The following is a 17,505-nucleotide window of genomic DNA, read 5'->3' on the forward strand; positions in this document are numbered from 1 at the left end:
GAACATAAGGCATCTCCCTCTTTTCTAAAATAAAACTTGTGGGGGCAAGACAGAGCTTATCTATATTTGGCCAGATACAGTATACAGGCTCTATAGTCACATCATTTACCTGTAAGTGCTTTTTACTCCCCACTTGCCCCTGTTGTGAAATTTACATATTATTTATATTTTATTAATGACACAGAACATCTGAATAATCATATAGGATCTCAGATTTCTGATGAATTAATGTTGAGATTATTTAAATTAAACATGAATTACTTTCCTAAAATTTCTTAGTTAAAATGTGTCATGTTTCTGAGTCATAATATTCCCATCATGTATCATCCAAACTAAATTGGTTTCCCCTCCCTCACCATCTTGAAATATTAATTCTATTTTTCTTCTGCACTGAGGGCACTCTCTTTTGGCATATTATCTAGATTTCAATATTGTTAGATTAGCACTATAAATAATGCTAATTAATCTATCCACATTTGGTTTTGGTTGTTCCAGATGTTGATGTGGATAAACCAGATGAGAAGTCTATTATGACCTATGTAGCCCAGTTTCTGAAGCATTACCCTGACATCCACAACACAGGCACTGATGGGCAAGAGAATGATGTAAGTACTTTTCTTCTTTGAGCACTGATAACACACTCAGTGATAGTGACCCAGATGTTTAAGCATGCTGCTTTCTAAAAATTAAATTTAGATGCATTTTTTATTTTACTTTATTTTGTTTTATTTTATTTTATTTATTTTATTTTATTTTATTTTATTTTAATTTATTTTATTTTATTTTATTTTATTATTTCATTTTGGAATGCATTTCAAAAGGAGAGCAACTGAGTAAAGAATAGATATCAGCAATTGGGGAAGAGGTTACCGGGAAAGATTTTGCTGGTGGGTATGTTGGATACGTCAGAGAGCATCAATGATAAATGCTTAGACGTGTAACACTGATGAATTAAAATTGAGGAAAGATAGCCATGTTGGGAAATTCATTTAGTAATCTGAGGATGAAGCAATTTTATATCTATGTCATTTGTGCTTCTAGAACTTGAGTCCCCATATTCTGTTCAATCTGAGAAAATCTAATTTTGACTTTTAGATTTATTATATAAGTCACTAGTCACAACAAACATATGGAAGTAAGGCAAACTTGTAAAAGTTCTAATTATTCACTGTGATTAGATTTTTTCAAGCTCTCAATAGTTTGAATAACATTTATATTTTTTATACTGCTCAAATGACATATGTTCATTGTCATAAAAAAGAAAAAAAGTGAATAAAGGAAAAAGAAAATTATTTGTACTTGATCTTCTAGAGAGACCCTGTCCTAGAGAAAAAAATTAATATGTGGTGTCAGTTACCAACATTTTTTATATGTATGTAGATGCATAGAATATTTTAACAAAAATAAGAATTATAGTATACATACAATTTTATCATTTTCTTTTTCTGTCAACATTATAAAAAAATTTCTTCTTATGCCATTCTCTCCAGGACATCATCTAGATGTACAATAATTTATCTAATCTTCATTGTTGAAAATTTCTGAATTTTGCCATTATAAAAAATATGTTTATGAACAATTTTGTAATAAAACATTGCTCTATGATTCTTTCTTAAAAGTGGAATTTCTAAGCTAAAGGGAATGTAGGTTTTTACTGCTTTTTGAAATGATTTTGTCAAATTTTCCTGTGGAAACTTTGTCCCATTTTACACTTCAGCCAGCACACCAGCATGCCTATTTTCCCAGACTTTAATAATCAATATTACCATTCTTCTCATTTTTTTATTATCATTTTTTTAATTATAGTGAGGTAGATTTACTACTGAATTTGAAATGAAATGTAAGATAAAATGACAAAAGGGAGAGAAATAAGTGGAATTTTCAAGATGTGTTAAAAAGCTACCTGTCTGATTTCACTGCTCAGGTCTCAACAAGAGTTTTCAAAGCAGTTTGAGATTATCATGAAGAGAAACCAGAAAAACATTTAATACGTTTTCTAAATAGAGACAAGTCTAAGGTGTCAAAGGCCAAGGGCTCATAACCCAAAGTGTTCAACCAGGAGAAGGTATTACACTAATAGAGATCTGTGACTTCATAAAAAATTAAGCAGAACAATGGTAACTGGCATTTCCTAGGTTGCTTGGTTGAAATTAATCTGGCTTTTGATATAACTATGTTAGGTTTTTAAAAGCTTATCATTTCAGGAAACCCGTTTTGTTCTTTGACAGGATTCAGGCACACATGTTGACCACTAGAGTAACTTATCTGTAGTTAGCAAAGTAAATGTTTCTAAGAAGACCCACGGGAGGCAAAAGCCGACTTTCTACACAAATCCTAGCATGGACTGACGCATGTGCTTTGGAGTCATTTGGGGCTTTCTGGGTTTTGAGAGTATAATCGAGTGTGGTTGTTGCTCTATCAGAAAGCGTATTAGACTTAACCCCCTACAGCAATGAGAAAATCAGCTTTTCATCTGATTTTCATATCAAAAGTTTTTGTATTACCCAATTGGATTTATTTCTGATCAGGTTTCTGAGTCTGCACTGTTTTAATTTCTGTGACATTAATCATCGCTCCAGATGAGTAAACTCTGTGACTGGCAGCGTTGGAGAAACAAAAGGATGTGCTTTTGTTAATGCTCATGAGCAAGAATTTAATGCCAAAACGCTTCAAGATTTGAAAGACACACATTCCTGACATAAGCCTGTTAATATGCTTTACTCAAGAGGCTTTATTATTAAGAGATTAATTTCATTGTCTGCAAAATAAGTTCTGATTGTTCTTTTCAAGTTTTCTCTATCCCTTCCTAAAAAGAGAATGCATATGATTCTTCAGGGTTATTTCAAAAATTAATTTTGAGGAAAATATATCCTAAACTTTGCTCCTTTTTTAATGTGGCATTTGTAATGGGAAATCTAAAAATGAAGATTTTCAAAAAGAAAAAAAGAATTTTATGTTTTTCATGATGTAGGGCTTCTCTTTGCTCAATGCAGCTAAATGGCCACCTAATTCTATCTAGTACAAACGTTTTGATTTTATTTATTTATATTTAATTATTTTATAGACTCTACACATTACAGCTATTGATGCCATTACCTCAAAATACTTGGTATTTGTCTAACCAAGTCTTGGGAAATAGTTCTTTTAATTCACTTTTATTTTGTTTTATTTTTTAAGTTTATTTATTTATTTTGAGAGAGAGAGCATGAGCAGGGGAGGGGCAGACAGAGAGAGAGGGAGAAAGTGAATTCAGGCACAAGCCAGCTTCCTGCTGCCAGCAGGAAGCCCAACACAGGGCTCGATCCCACGAACTGAACCATGAGATCACGACCTGAGCTGAAATCAAGAGTTAGATGATAACCAACTGAGCCACCCAGACAGTCCTCTTTTAATTCTCTTTTAAAAAGCTGGCATCGGCTCAGGTCATGATCTCACAGTTCATGGGTGCAAGCCCTGCATCGGGCTCTGTGCTGACAGCTCAGAGCCGGAAGCCTGCTTCAGATTCCGTGTCTCCTCACTTTATGGCTCTCCTCCACTCATGCTCTGTCTGTCTCAAAAATAGATAAATTTAAAAAAATGTTTAATTAAAAAAAAAAAGCTTGGCATCAGTGTGTCTCCAGGCTTCCATTTTTTGGTATATTTGATTGCTGTATCTTTTTCATGAGTTTATTTAAAGTGTATACTTTATAGATCTATTTTATTTTATTTTATTTTTTATGTATAATTTATTGTCAAATTGGTTTCCATACAACACCCAGTGCTCATCCCAACAGGTGCCCTCCTCAGTGCCCATCACCCACTTTCCCCTCTCCCTCACCCCCCATCAACCCTCAGTTTGTTCTCAGTATTTAAGAGTCCCTTATGGTTTGCCTCCTTACCTCTCTGTAACTTTTTTTCCCCCCTTCCCCTCCCCCGGTCTTCTGTTAAGTTTCTCAGGGTCCACATAGGAGTGAAAATATATGGTATCTGTCTTTCTCTGCCTGACTTATTTCACTTAGCATAACACTTTCCAGTTCCATCCACGTTGCTACAAATGGTCAGATTTCATTCTTTCTCATTGCCAAGTAATATTCCATTGTATATATAAACCACATCTTCTTTATCCATTCATCAGTTGATGGACATTTGGGCTCTTTCCATAATTTGGCTGTTGTTGAAAGTGCTGCTATGAACATTAGGGTACAAGTGCCCCTATGCATCAGAAGTCCTGTATCCTTTGGGTAAATTCCTAGCAGTGCTATTGCTGGGTCATAGGGTAGATCTATTTTTAATTTTTTGAAGAACCTCCACACTGTTTCCAGAGCAGCTGCACCACTTTGCATTCCCGCCAACAGTGCAAGAGGGTTCCCATTTTTCCACATCCTCTCCAGCATCTATAGTCTCCTGATTTGTTCATTTTGGCCACTCTGACCGACATGAGGTGGTGTATCAGTGTGGTTTTGATTTGTGTTTCCCTGATGAGGAGTGACGTTGAGCATCTTTTCATGTGCCTGTTGGCCATCTGGATGTCTTCTTTGGAAAAGTGTCTATTCACGTCTTCTGCCTATATCTTCACTGGATTATTTGTTTTTCAGGTGTGGAGTTTGGTGAGTTCTTTATAGATTTTGGATACTAGCCCTTTATCTGATATGTCATTTGGAAATATCTTTCCCCATTCCGTCAGTTGCCTTTTAGTTTTGTTGATTGTTTCCTTTGCAGTGTATAAGCTTTTTATCTTGATGAGGTCTTAATAGTTCATTTTTGCTTTTAATTCCCTTGCCTTTGGAAATGTGTTGAGTAAGAAATTGCTGTGGCTGAGGTCAGAGAGGTTTTCTCCTGCTTTCTCTTCTAGGGTTTTGATGGGTTCCTGTCTCACATTCAGGTCTTTCATCCATTTTGAATTTATTTTTGTGAATGGTGTGAGAAAGTGGTCTAGTTTCATTCTTCTGCATGTTGCTTTCCAGTTCTCCCAGCACCATTTGTTAAAGAGACTGTCTTTTATCCATTGGATATTCTTTCCTGCTTTGTCAAAGATTAGTTGGCCATACATTTGTGGGTCCAGTTCTGGAGTCTCTATTCTATTCCATTCACAATTGCACCAAGAATCATAAAATACCTAGGAATAAACCTAACCAAAGATGTAAAAGATCTGTATGCTGAAAACTATAGAAAGCTTATGAAGGAAATTGAAGAACATACAAAGAAATGGAAAAACATTCCATGCTCATGGATTGGAAGAATAAATATTGTTAAAATGTCAATACTACCCATACCAATCTACACATTCAATGCAGTCCCAATCAAAATTGCACTAGCATTCTTCTCGAAGCTAGAACAAGCAATCCTAAAATTTGTGTGGAACCACAAAGACCCTGAATAGCCAAAGTAATATTGAAGAAGAAAACCAAAGCGGGAGACATCAAAATACCAGACTTTAGCCTCTACTACAAAGCTGTAATCATCAAGACAGTATGGTACTGGCACAAAAACAGACATATAGATCAATTTTAAATTTAATTTTCTTAATGGAAGTAGACATTGCTATGCCTTTCTTACTCCAACCAATAAAACTGATAAACTTTTTCTCTAAAGGTCTTCCTTGAATAATTAGCACTCAGTGTATTTATAGAGAAGAGAAATGAATTAATATACCTCTTTTTTGTATAGTTCACCATTTAAATCGTTAATATTTTAACATGTAAACATTTATAAAATGTAAACATTGCCAAAAATTAAAACAAAACATCAAATACTAGAATACTAACTTGCCTTATTATATTTGAGCATTTTGATGCTTTCAAAAGTTATGACGATCTCTTAAAGTAACTATACCCATAAAATTATCATCTGTTTGTTTATGGATATATGCCTCTCCATTGATTTTTTTCTTATTTCCTATATAATCTTTTGTCCTTGATTTATATTCTTTTTCTATATGTTATCTTGTTTTCATATTGTTAGGAAATACTTCCAGGTTTTCCATCTTTTGCAAATTCTATCCAAAATTTTAAGGTAAGATGTAAATAATCTTGAATTAGTGACCTCTTTCAAACGTCCTACATTCCATAGCTTACTAGCCATTCCTTTGCATGTATTTGCTTTTATATACACGTTTCTTTTAATCCATTAATTCTGTTATTTCCTTTTCTTTCTAATAGAACAAATAACCTACATAAATGTTATGAAATGTTAGTTGTAGCCTGAGCCACTCCCATGGACTTTCCCACTAATCTTTAATTATAAGATGGCATCAATTAATTTCTTCTTAATAACACTTAACAGCACTAATGAAAGGAAAAATTTACAATAACAACATTTGGCTTCTTTATATGTGACATGCAAAATAAAAACAAAGCTAAAGATTTATTTTTATATTTTAAAATATTAAGTAGGAAATAATTACTTGAAAAAGGTAAGTACTCAGCTTGTATCCTGAGGTTTATTACGTCTCTTCTGCTCAGTGTGTGGCCACATAGTTTAGTAAAGTTCATGACACATAGTAGTGCTCAGGAATACTTGCGGGATTAATGACTGTGAGGTCTGTCCCAATTCTAAGTTATCCTATTTGTTTTCCATTTTTCTTATATTCCATCTAGGGCTGAGGTTAAAGATCTATCAATAAAATATAATGATGCCAACATTCAAATAACAAATTAAAAGTAACTAATTGTATATCAAATGTTAAAGTAATTTCTATTTCATGCTCCATGAATCGTGAGTTGATGTACATTAAACATACTGCAGAACATATAAAAGTGCCTGCGTGTATATTTGGGTGAAAAAGAGAGAAAGAGAAAGAGAAGGAAAGAGAAACAGTCATGAGAATGCTGGCATGAGTTCCAGGCAGGAATGTTGCTTGGAATTTAGGTGGTCTTCTCTAGACAAAGAGACCTCCATGTCTTTGAATGCTGGTAAGGTTACCAGTCGAAGAAAAGCCGCTAGACTAAATGAGCTCTGGGAATCTAAATATTGTTTGTATTTCAGTTTCCTCTTAAGAGGAGAATGTTGAGTGTGTAAATAGCTCCATCCTTCTTACCTTATTGCAATTTGCTTGACACTGGCCCACCAGTAGAAAAGTCATTTACTAGATGAATCCTAATGAAGTTAACTTAACATAATCCTTTCTCTAAGGTGACTTTGTGAAAAAATTTCAGTTGGTGAGAAACAGGTCATTGGAGGCTCACAGTGAGGTCCATGTCATTTCGATGATCCCCCTCGTAGCGGTCACGTTGGCCTCTGGTATCTTGGAGGTAAACCAAGAGCATTTTGTTCTTCTGAGCTCATAAGAATATGCCATTTGTGCTTTTATGGGTGTGATAGTCAACCCGTCACCTGGTAATAAACCATGCGCTTTGGTCATGTTTATCTGTTCATTCAAAAGAGCCATCTTGGGAAGAACTAAAACTTTAGAGTTTTGAGCTCCTGTTCATTTCTTTCTCTACTGACCTATATGACCAATCATTTATTCTACCATTGTATATTGAGTGAGACTGAGGGCTAGACACAATGTTAGGCTAGAGAAAAATAAGATAAGTAAGGGGTTTTTACCATGGATGGAGGGGAAGAGACAAGTGGACGATATAAAAATAGTGTTTTTCTAGTGAATATTTGAACTCAGGTTGTTACAGGATCAGAGAAGTATTCTTAAAATGTGGTCACTAGAGCAGCAACATTAGATTCACCTGGAAATTTCTTAGAAACACAGATTCTCAGCCTCCACCCCAGACATACCAAGCCAAGGAAGACCGAGGGTGGTGCCCAGCAATCTATTTTCAGAAGTCCTGCAGGTGATTGTCACGCATGCTGATGTGTGAGAACCGCTGGCACAGAAGAGGGATCCAACAAGACTCTGGGTCAGAAAAATCTTTCTAGAGAGGTTGTGTCTGAGCTGAGCTCTGAGGAAGGCATTATTCAGAGCAAAATGTTTCAGGCAGGACAGGATTGCTTTTCAAGACTGGAAAGTGAGAGAAGGTGTGGGTCATGACAGCAGCGTGTGCCAATCTCTGTGCTGGGTGTGCCGCACAGGTTTTCTCGAATTCTCCCCCAAACTGGGGAAGCGGTGTGTGATATCTACTCAGATGATGGTACAGCACTAGAGAGGATTTAAAAAACATTGTGTCCAAAGTCACAGAGTTGGTACATGTCAGAACCAGAATTCGCAACCAGGTTGACCTGCCTCCATGGCCAACACTCTGTCTACTTTGCCACTTCACCTGTCATCAGCCGTTTCATCTGTGTCACAGGGCTGTGACCAAGTGAGCTCCTGTAGTTGGAAGCTATTTGTAAGTGTCAAGAACCATGTTAAATATGTTTTTGATTAATTTGGCATTCTTACCAGATAAGAAGTCTTGATGAAAAATTAGGATATTTTCACTAAATCAATAATAGAATGGCTTGCTATTATTTGTGGAAAAAATTATATAAGATCTCTATTTTTTTTTCATTTTTGAGATGTGAGTGGTAGCCTGGATACATTTATTCAGCAAATATTTTGGTAAATATTTATAGGTGCTGTGTTGCCAGGGTCTAGTAATACCATATTGAACAAAATAAATATTTTCTGACATCGTGAAGCTTACGTTATAATCCTGAATAGCATTTTTAAATAATACTAGTCCACAATGTTACTGTGGCTGTCATTCCTTGGATTCAGCCAAAATTAGTCTCATCCAGAATAGTCTTCTGGGCTGTGAATGACCTTGGATTAAGAGCACCCCCAGGCCTATGTGTTCAGTCCTCTCCAGCCATTGCTCTTCCTGAGTATTTTTGTACTTAGGGCATTTCCTCTTGAGCACATTCTCTTAATTAAATTAGTGTTTCTTGAGAAAGTAATGGAGGTGGATAATTTCAATATTCAGCAAGATAATTAAGCTATTTTTCTAGATTTAACTTTTGCCTCTTATTTCCCAAAATAAGTGAGGGAGAGGAGAGAGAAAAACTTTCAGAGACAATTGGAACTTACTAAATATTTGGGGCATTTTAGAATCAGCCAGGTATTAATCAGCAATTAAATAAATGTACAGTCATTGATGATAACGTAATGTCTGCTGGTTTCTAGAGAGAAGACGGGCTAATTTTGAAGGAAACAAAAGTCTGGATAGAACAATTTGAAAGAGATTTGACAAGGGCACAGATGACGGAATCAAATTTACAGGATAAATATCAGGTAGTGTATGAAGAAGTGATTTCAGTTTCTTAAAAGCTTTTTAATCCATGTTCAGTCTTTCTAATGATACTAGTGAGAAAAAAAATCTTTAAAGAAATAATATGTATTATCTTAACTTTGCATGCAATTGTAATAATTGTCTGTTAAGCATCTAACTTTGGCTCAGGTCATGATTTTATAGTTCGTGGATTCAAGCCCTCCATCAGGCTCTGTGCTGACAGTTTAGGGCCTGGAGCCTGCTTTGGATTCTGTGTCTCCCTCTCTCTCTGCCCCTCCCCCACTCACACTCTGTCTCTCTCTCTCTCTCTCTCTCTCTCTCTGGAAAATAAATAAAAAATAATAATAATTGTATTTGTGGGTAAATAAGTAGTTTTAAAAAATATAATACATTTATATATTGTAATATGATTGCCCTTGTAGAAATAATTAGCACCTCCGTCACATTGCGTAAGTATTTCTTTTTTGTGGTTGGGATAGTTACATTGCAGTCTCTTAGCAAGTCTGATGACTATAATACAATATTGTCGTCTATATTCACTATACTGTGCTTTTAGATCTCTAGGATTTATTTACTACTCATCGGAAGTTTGTGTACTTAAATAATATCTGTCCTATCCCCCACCTTCACCCCCCATCCCTTGGAAATCACCATTTTAATTTGTCTTTATGAGTTTGGCTTTTTGAAATACCACATGGAGGTAATATTGTATATTATTTGTCTTTTTCTGTCTGCCTTATCTCACTTAGCGTAATGTGTTGTCACAAATAGGAGGATGTCCTTTCTATGATATTTAGAAATATAGACATCTCTCCTTCTCTCCCTCCCTCTCCCCCCATATCTCTATCTCTATCTTTATCTATACCTATACCTATATCTATATCTATCTTTATCTATATCTTTATCTATATCTTTTTCTATATCTATATCTATATCTATATCTATATCTATATCTATATCTATATCTATCTATATCTATATATCTATCTTTATATCTTTATCTATATCCTTATCTCTATCTTTATATCTATATCTATATCTATACCTATGTATATGTCTATATCTATCTCTATCTTTCTCTCTCTCTCTCTCTCTCTATGTATATATCTCATATCTCCTTTATCATTCATCCATTAATGGGCACTCAGGTTGTTTCCATATCTTGGCTATTGTGAATAATACTGCAATAAACATGGCAGTGCAGATACCTCTTCAGTATCCTGTTTTCGTTTCCTTTGGGTGTATCCCGGAGGTGGCGTTAGTAGGTCTAGGTTGTGTGTGTCCACCCTCCCTGTATGTAGAGCTCCGAGGAGGCTTCATGGCTTAGAACTCAGAGTCTTAGAGATGACCCAAAACACAAACATCTAGTTGTTGTTTTTCTACAACTCATGATCTGGCAGATGTCACATAACAAAAAAATCCCACCAAAAAATGAATTCAGCGCCACATTGAAAGCTACTATAGAATAAGCCGAATTTAATAAAGGCTTGCAACATGAATATTTGGAGTGAGCCCATTAATGGGATCAGTTTCTATTGTGACCTGCCTGGTTCGACACTGTTGCACTCAAACTGAGTCCAGGGCTGTTGCTGCTGCTGTTATTCCACGCCCCCCCCCCCCACCCCGCCCCATCTCCTTATACTGCCAGTACTTGGATTTTGGCTTCCAATTTTCACTATTAAGACACAGAGTCTTACAACAGGTTTTCCCCACTAAATTGTAATTCACTGTATGCAGCATGAACATTTTCCTATTTAAAACAGCATCGCATTTTAGTGGCCAAACTATAATATATCCTAGTTTATATTTCAGTTGGTTTTGCTACATAAAGAGGGGCAATGATATGAGACTCAACATGACAGATGATAAAAGATATAGCCATTGGCATTAGTGTGTGATTGTATATAACACATATAAATTCTTCCTGACTTTAGGTGGATAATTGCATCAATATTATATTATTTGAACATAGCAAAGCAATATGTATGTGTTTATATGTATGTACATTTTTTGCTTTGAAAGCTAGTGTAATCTTTTTTTTCTCAAAAATACAATTTTCTGGATGAGTCTCATTAAAAAATGATGAAACCTGTAAACTGAGAGTAGAAATACAACAACAGAGTAAATCTACTTATTAGACTAGTGTGTGTTTTAGTTTAGGCATAAATTATAAAAAATCAATTCCAAATTATGAAGTTACCTGTTGTACAGATGTTATTTTATAAAAGGAAAACAAAAGATTAGAAAAGCACAAAATAGAAACACTCCCTTCAGACCAAAGATGAAGGGCTGTTTCTTAAAAAAGGGTTAGAGAGCTTGTGAAATCTGAATATAGGGGACATTTTCGTCTGTGTGTTTCTTACATAATCAGCATTTTCTGTTTCTACTTATCATAACAGTGTATTTTCCACTTTTTTCATTCTGTGGAATAAAATTGAAATTCTGTCAAGTAAAATTAAAGATCAATTTTATGTTTTGGTATTTATAAATTACGTGAAGTTGGAGGAAACGGAAGATAAAAGTTGTGGTAAAATAGTTACTCACCGTCTCCCCCCAGTGTTCTTCATGTGAACTTACATGTTTGTTTACTCGGATTCTTTCAGATGTGTTACCTGCTAGACTCTGTAGGGCCATTCTTACGTTCTTTAACATAATTACACATTTTAGTGGCATGTTCATTTCATATATGGACGTGGAATTTTATTCCAGGATGTGCTATTTTAATGTAAATGTAGAACTTTTATTAAAATCACTACTTTTTTAGTTTAACATTTGACTTATGGTTAAATCTACATATTACAAATTTATGTTATACACACCACGATAAAAGAAATGTCACGATAATTAATATTTTAATGTCATAAAGTTAAAGCAAAATATTATTATATAAATGAGGTCCCCTATGTAAAACTCTTTAGATAGCCTTACTTAAGCACAAATTTAGATATCTTCAAATTAGTAGTACTTTGATGTATATAATTTGTATCTCTAAGTTATTTGGTTTATTATTTAACTGTTATTTACTTTGAAGTAAAGCAACTATTTTGATTATTAACATAGGTTTATATTCCTGTTTTCTACGATTTCTTGATGAGCATGGACTTGCACATAGATTATTTAACTAGAAATGAGAAATCTTAGGTTTTACTCCTGCCTCCACCACTTGCCCTTGCCAAGTTACCTCTGGGCTTCCTATGGTAATAATAATAGGGCATGTCGATGTTGTAGGGTGATGGAGAAAGCCAGACGAGATGATGTGCAAAGAGCAGTTAGCATGGGGCCAGGCTCATCATCAGGGCTTGATGAATGGCAGTGCTATCAGTATCACGACTTGTCATTATTATCAACAACGTATATTGAGTGTTATCCAAATATGAAGGATTGTTATTTAGGAAATGTGGTTTCCTTTGCTTTTGCTGTTTTTGACTCGTGTCCATGTCGTTTCTGTTTTTCCTCTTCTAGTCATTTAAGCACTTCAGAGTTCAATATGAAATAAAAAGGAAGCAGATCGAACATTTAATACAACCAGTACATAGAGACGGTAAATTGTCACTTGACCAAGCATTGGTAAAGCAGTCCTGGGATAGAGTGTCCTCCAGGGTAAGTTCTCTCGTGATTAATTTTACTAAGGCTTATGTAATTTAGTCAAGAACATTTTCCATCATGTTTTCTAAACAGTGATAGGTCATCTGATCCTACTGCCTCTAGCTGAGGAGGGAAAGACTTAGCCATGGGAGTTTTCCTTTAAGTTAGTGGAAGTACTGAACTTGGTTGAACAACTCTTCTGCTTTGTCTGCCCTACACGTAGTTTCTTTTTTCTGTTTTTATTTTTTGTAATATTTTTTAAAATTTTTTATTTATTTTTGACAGAGAGAGAGACACAGAATGAGCGGGGGAGGGGCAGAGAGAGAGGGAGACACAGAATCCGAAACAGGCTCCAGGCTCCGAGCTGTCAGCACAGAGCCTGATGCGGGGCTCGAACTCACGAACTGTGAGATCATGACCTGAGCCGAAGTCAGATGCTCAGCCGACTGAGCCACCCAGTTGCCCCAAACACGTAGTTTCACGTAGTAGATGATGGCTTGAAATCCTGCAAGACCACCTGGGTTACTGCTCACTTTACATAACTAAATTCTGGGTTGTTTAGAAAAGGTGGCTCTCCCAAGAATGGAGCCTCAATAACTTCTCTAAAGTCTATAGCTAGGTTTCATCAATAGTTAGTAATCTTTGTATATGCACATTTATTTTTACATGCTTTAATTTAAGCAAATCTTCTAATCTGGTCTTTCATGAGCCTGAAGAAAAACTGCTCAGTAAATTTCATGTTAATATTTTGCAAACTTAAAGACCAAGATTTCAAACTTGGTCACTGAAACTTCTATCACTATTGAGAATATTTGTCTTGAACTTCTATTTACTTCATTTTTATAATCTAATCTTTTCCCCACAAACTCTACCAGAGAATAGGTTAGTTCCCAAGCACCTCAACCTATCCCATCTGGTATTCCAGTAAGTTAGGAAACAGTGCTTAAGACTGGATAAAGTGGAAGGGCACCTGAGTGGCTCAGTCAGCTGAGAGTCTGACTTTGGCTCAGGTCATGATCTCATAGTTCGTGAGATCGAGCACCACATTGGGCTTGGTGCTGACAGCATGTCGGCACAGAGTCTGCCTTGGATCCTCTGTCCCCTCCTCTTCTTGCACTCTCCTCCCCACCCCCCTCCACCCCCCAAAAGAATTGGATAAAGGGGAAGAAATGAAGAAATGGTTAGGGAATTATAGTTTCATAGAAAGAATCCTGAATGTTCCTTTCCCTCCAGAGATATCTAGATGACCCTGATTTTTCTGCACCTGTTCCCCTGTGTGAGATTTTAAAGGATACGCAACAGTGTACCCAGCGTATAACAACTACATCCTGGAGCACGTCAGCAAACCGAGTCCTTTCCCTTTCAGCAAAAGCCAAATTGAAAAATCAGTGGGGGCTTTGTGCTACTCCTATAGGTAGAAAATTGTTTAAGCTCCCAATAATACCCTTCCATGTCTAAGGTGTATTTTGTTTCCTTAAAATTTGCTTGTAACTCTAATTTCCTCCTCATTCTCCAAGTACCGCATTCAGAACACAGATATTTTCTTACTTGATAGTTATTAAATTAACACAAGATGATTAAGTTAAATCCTTATGTGGGCTTTAAAAGTCATTTGAGGGAATTTAAGGAATTGTCCTCTGTCTGAGTGACATTGTTTTTCTACTTTTGTATTTCAGCTCTTTGACTGGCATATACAGCTTGATAAATCTCTCCCTGCACCTCTGGGCACCATAGGTGCCTGGTTATACAGAGCGGAGGTGGCCCTGAGAGAGGAAATAACCATTCAGCAGGTGCATGAGGAAACGGCCAACACAATACAACGGAAACGCGAGCAACACAAGGTAAGAGTTCTGGTGGGGAGACCTTCCTGCACAGCAGTCCTAGTGTTGTCTGAAGACTTGGCTGTTTAGACCTTCCACTGATGCGGGTCTCCCAAGTGTCCATTCATACAGGTTCTGAGATGTCGCATTTCCGTCTTCCTTGCTTGCTAACGACAGTTCCAGTAGATTTATTTTCTGAAGAATTTTCTGGGCAGTTATCTTTGTTATTGCCGTTGCTATATGTTATTTTTTGAAAGGTAAGCCCACAGACACATTTATGTAATAATGTGGTTGGCTGTTGGTTCTAGACCTCATTCCTGTCTCCATTCTCAAAGGAAGGCAAGCCAAGTTACCAAGTTTTTATGTCCTTTGCTGTGAAGGGGCAGGGGGTCACAGGAGAGTGGGGATTTTAGGAAGTGGTGGGATTAGGCGTTGATGACTTTTATTTGCGACTTTTTTAGTGTACTGCAGAGTCAGTTGTGCTTAGTATAAATTGTAACATCTTCCTCTTTGGGTTTTGTGGGACCTAACTAAAAATGCTGTTTTTCATTAACATCATATTAACTCAGTCCTGTGTTTCGTACAATTGAGTTTGTGTACCTCATTTACTGTCATCGTAGGGATACTGTATATGTGGAAATCAGACAAGGGGAGGTGACCAAATATGGGCAATCTGTGGCTCACGTATATTTCCTGCCAAGATAGGAATATTTTTTTACTGCTTCAAGGAAATAGACTGTTCTATGTTCTAAACTAGACTGTAAAGCAAATTCATGACAGATTTGGTTTCAGGCCCCTCTGGGACCTTATCTTTGCAACTAGAAATGTAGAGGTACAGAGGTGGCATGGAGTTTCAGCTCCTGGCCCTCTCGGCTCGACTCACTCACCCCAGATCCGGCCGCCAAACAAGATGGACACAACAAGATTTTGTGTTCCTGCACAATCGGTCAGGGTCCTTTCTGCGTTTATTCTTGGCCCTTCTTCAGTTGTAATCAGTATCTCCAGATACTTTAAGTTTTGCTGTTGATCTCTTAGCCTCTCCCCTTCTCACCACCGCCACCATACACAAAACAGACAGAGAACTCCCTAGAATCTGCTTCTCTGGTAAGCATGACTTTGGCGTCTGCTCCATCGGTGGAGATACACACACATAAAATCCAGTCTATACTGTCTCTGAAGATAGAGGATAAGAGATCAAGTCCCAAGATTTTTCTCTGGGACTGAATCAGGTTAAGTCTTCTTAGAAGCAGAAAAACCTGGGCTATGTCCTTGTTGAGATTCCCAGTATATTAAAAATAGAGAGAAATGCTGAGACAGGGTTACACAATAATACCGCTTCAACAGATTAGCAATTCGTTGTAACTACCACCTAATGCGTCATGTAACAGTTGAAATAGTGTGTAACTGAGGTGACTAATTCATACAAAAGAAGTTACCTTAGGGTTTAAAATCAGATGTAGAATGGGTATGGATTGTGGGTTAGATGTGCTAATTCTGTGAATATACGCCGAGGGCCTACTGTGTGCCAGTTTTATGTACAAGGTGCCTCCAATCTAGAAGTTTGAGACACAGCATGTGTTTGTTGTTTGCATGATATACTTAGGTCTGATTTAAATGCTCCACCACAGAGAAAATGTCCAAGCATATTGGCTGTGCTATTTACCAGTTGATAAGATTTAGCGGACATGTTGATTCACTGCACACTCTAGGCTGCAGCAACACCTGCTGAACGTTGAGTTTTAAGTTGGATGCACACACGCTGTCCGTGTGTCTCAGTGATTATATGAACTGAGGCCCCTCATGACTCTCCTGGCTCCTTTGAGAGATAGAGACCCTGTGCCAACCATCAACTGTGCAGCTGGAACCACCTTTTTTACCAGAGTGTAACGAACAACCATAAATACCAAAATGAAATGGAGTAGGGAAAGGGTAGGGGTAAGAGCTGGAGAAGATGCTTATCTGAGACTAAAAATCAGAAAGGACTGAAGAGAAGGTCAGGGAATGCAATGAAGAGACAACAGGAAGCAAGCAGAGGCAAGTAAGGGCTAGGACTAGGTCAAGGCAAATCTCCAGAATGATCTGTTTACTGAGGTAGGAACTTTTACTAGGTCTGGGCACGGGTACTGAGAGTAGTAGAGTCATAAAACAATGTTGTTGTTAATTATAAAATCAATTCTCATTTATTTAAGATATATTTATTAGGTACCTATAATAAGATAAGCTTTGATGATGTAAGCAGTTTGAATCATTGTTGAGATAACTAAAATTCTAGTCTTCTTCAATAGAAGAATCAGCCCATCAACTTGGGCTGGCTTGGAGATGCAGTTCTCACTATATTAAGAATAGGGGGAAATCTTGAGACAGGGTTACACAAATAATGGAAAAAAGGACAACATAATACTCATTAATACATAAGCAAGAATGTTTGAGAATATTGTCTACTTATCCCAGTCTAAAAGTAACTATGGCTTTTGCCATGAAAACTTAGATAGGCTATCAAGATCTCAAATTTTTGGTTTTCTGCATGGTTCACATCTTTTAAAAAAAACGTACCACATGACGATTGTCTCTTAATACATAATCAGTGTTTGAAAACGTGATTCAGATAATTTTTAATTTTTTTTTGCAAAGGGGTTATTTTATAAATGGTTCTACCAAAGTTTTTTTTTTTTTTAACTTAACTTACATGTAGGTAGGATCATATTATTCCGAAAAGCAAGATACACCTTTACTAGCTTTTCTATTTTCCAGATACCTTAATGCGTAGTTATCTAGGAAGATGACAAAAATAGTCATAGTTAACTATAATTGAGTATTCAGCTATGTTTCTGTCTTAAGTACTTTATTTTGCTAAGCAGTTGACATGCAGGATGTGAGACAACTATTATTATTATCTTCATTTTGTCAATGAATAAACTTCAGGCAGACGGAGTTTAAATGCTTTGCCCAAGGTCACA

At 36.4% G+C, this 17,505-nt stretch overlaps 1 protein-coding gene across 2 annotated transcripts in view; it reads left to right on the top strand.

Annotated features, from left to right (window-relative positions):
• Positions 1-17,505, top strand: part of SYNE1 (spectrin repeat containing nuclear envelope protein 1) — a 473,246-nt gene that overhangs the window by 135,185 nt on the left and 320,556 nt on the right. For both annotated transcript variants that reach the window (XM_047102923.1, XM_047102922.1), the window contains exons 9-12: positions 496-605; positions 9,038-9,145; positions 12,606-12,743; positions 14,405-14,569. In XM_047102923.1, the coding sequence (XP_046958879.1) occupies positions 496-605; positions 9,038-9,145; positions 12,606-12,743; positions 14,405-14,569 (521 nt within the window). The remainder of the gene's footprint in view (positions 1-495; positions 606-9,037; positions 9,146-12,605; positions 12,744-14,404; positions 14,570-17,505) is intronic.

The sequence above is a fragment of the Lynx rufus genome, unplaced genomic scaffold, assembly GCF_022079265.1.
Source record: "Lynx rufus isolate CCGP_SWC_20201006 ecotype Redwood Valley unplaced genomic scaffold, mLynRuf1.p SCAF_6, whole genome shotgun sequence".
Lineage (NCBI taxonomy): Eukaryota > Metazoa > Chordata > Mammalia > Carnivora > Felidae > Lynx > Lynx rufus.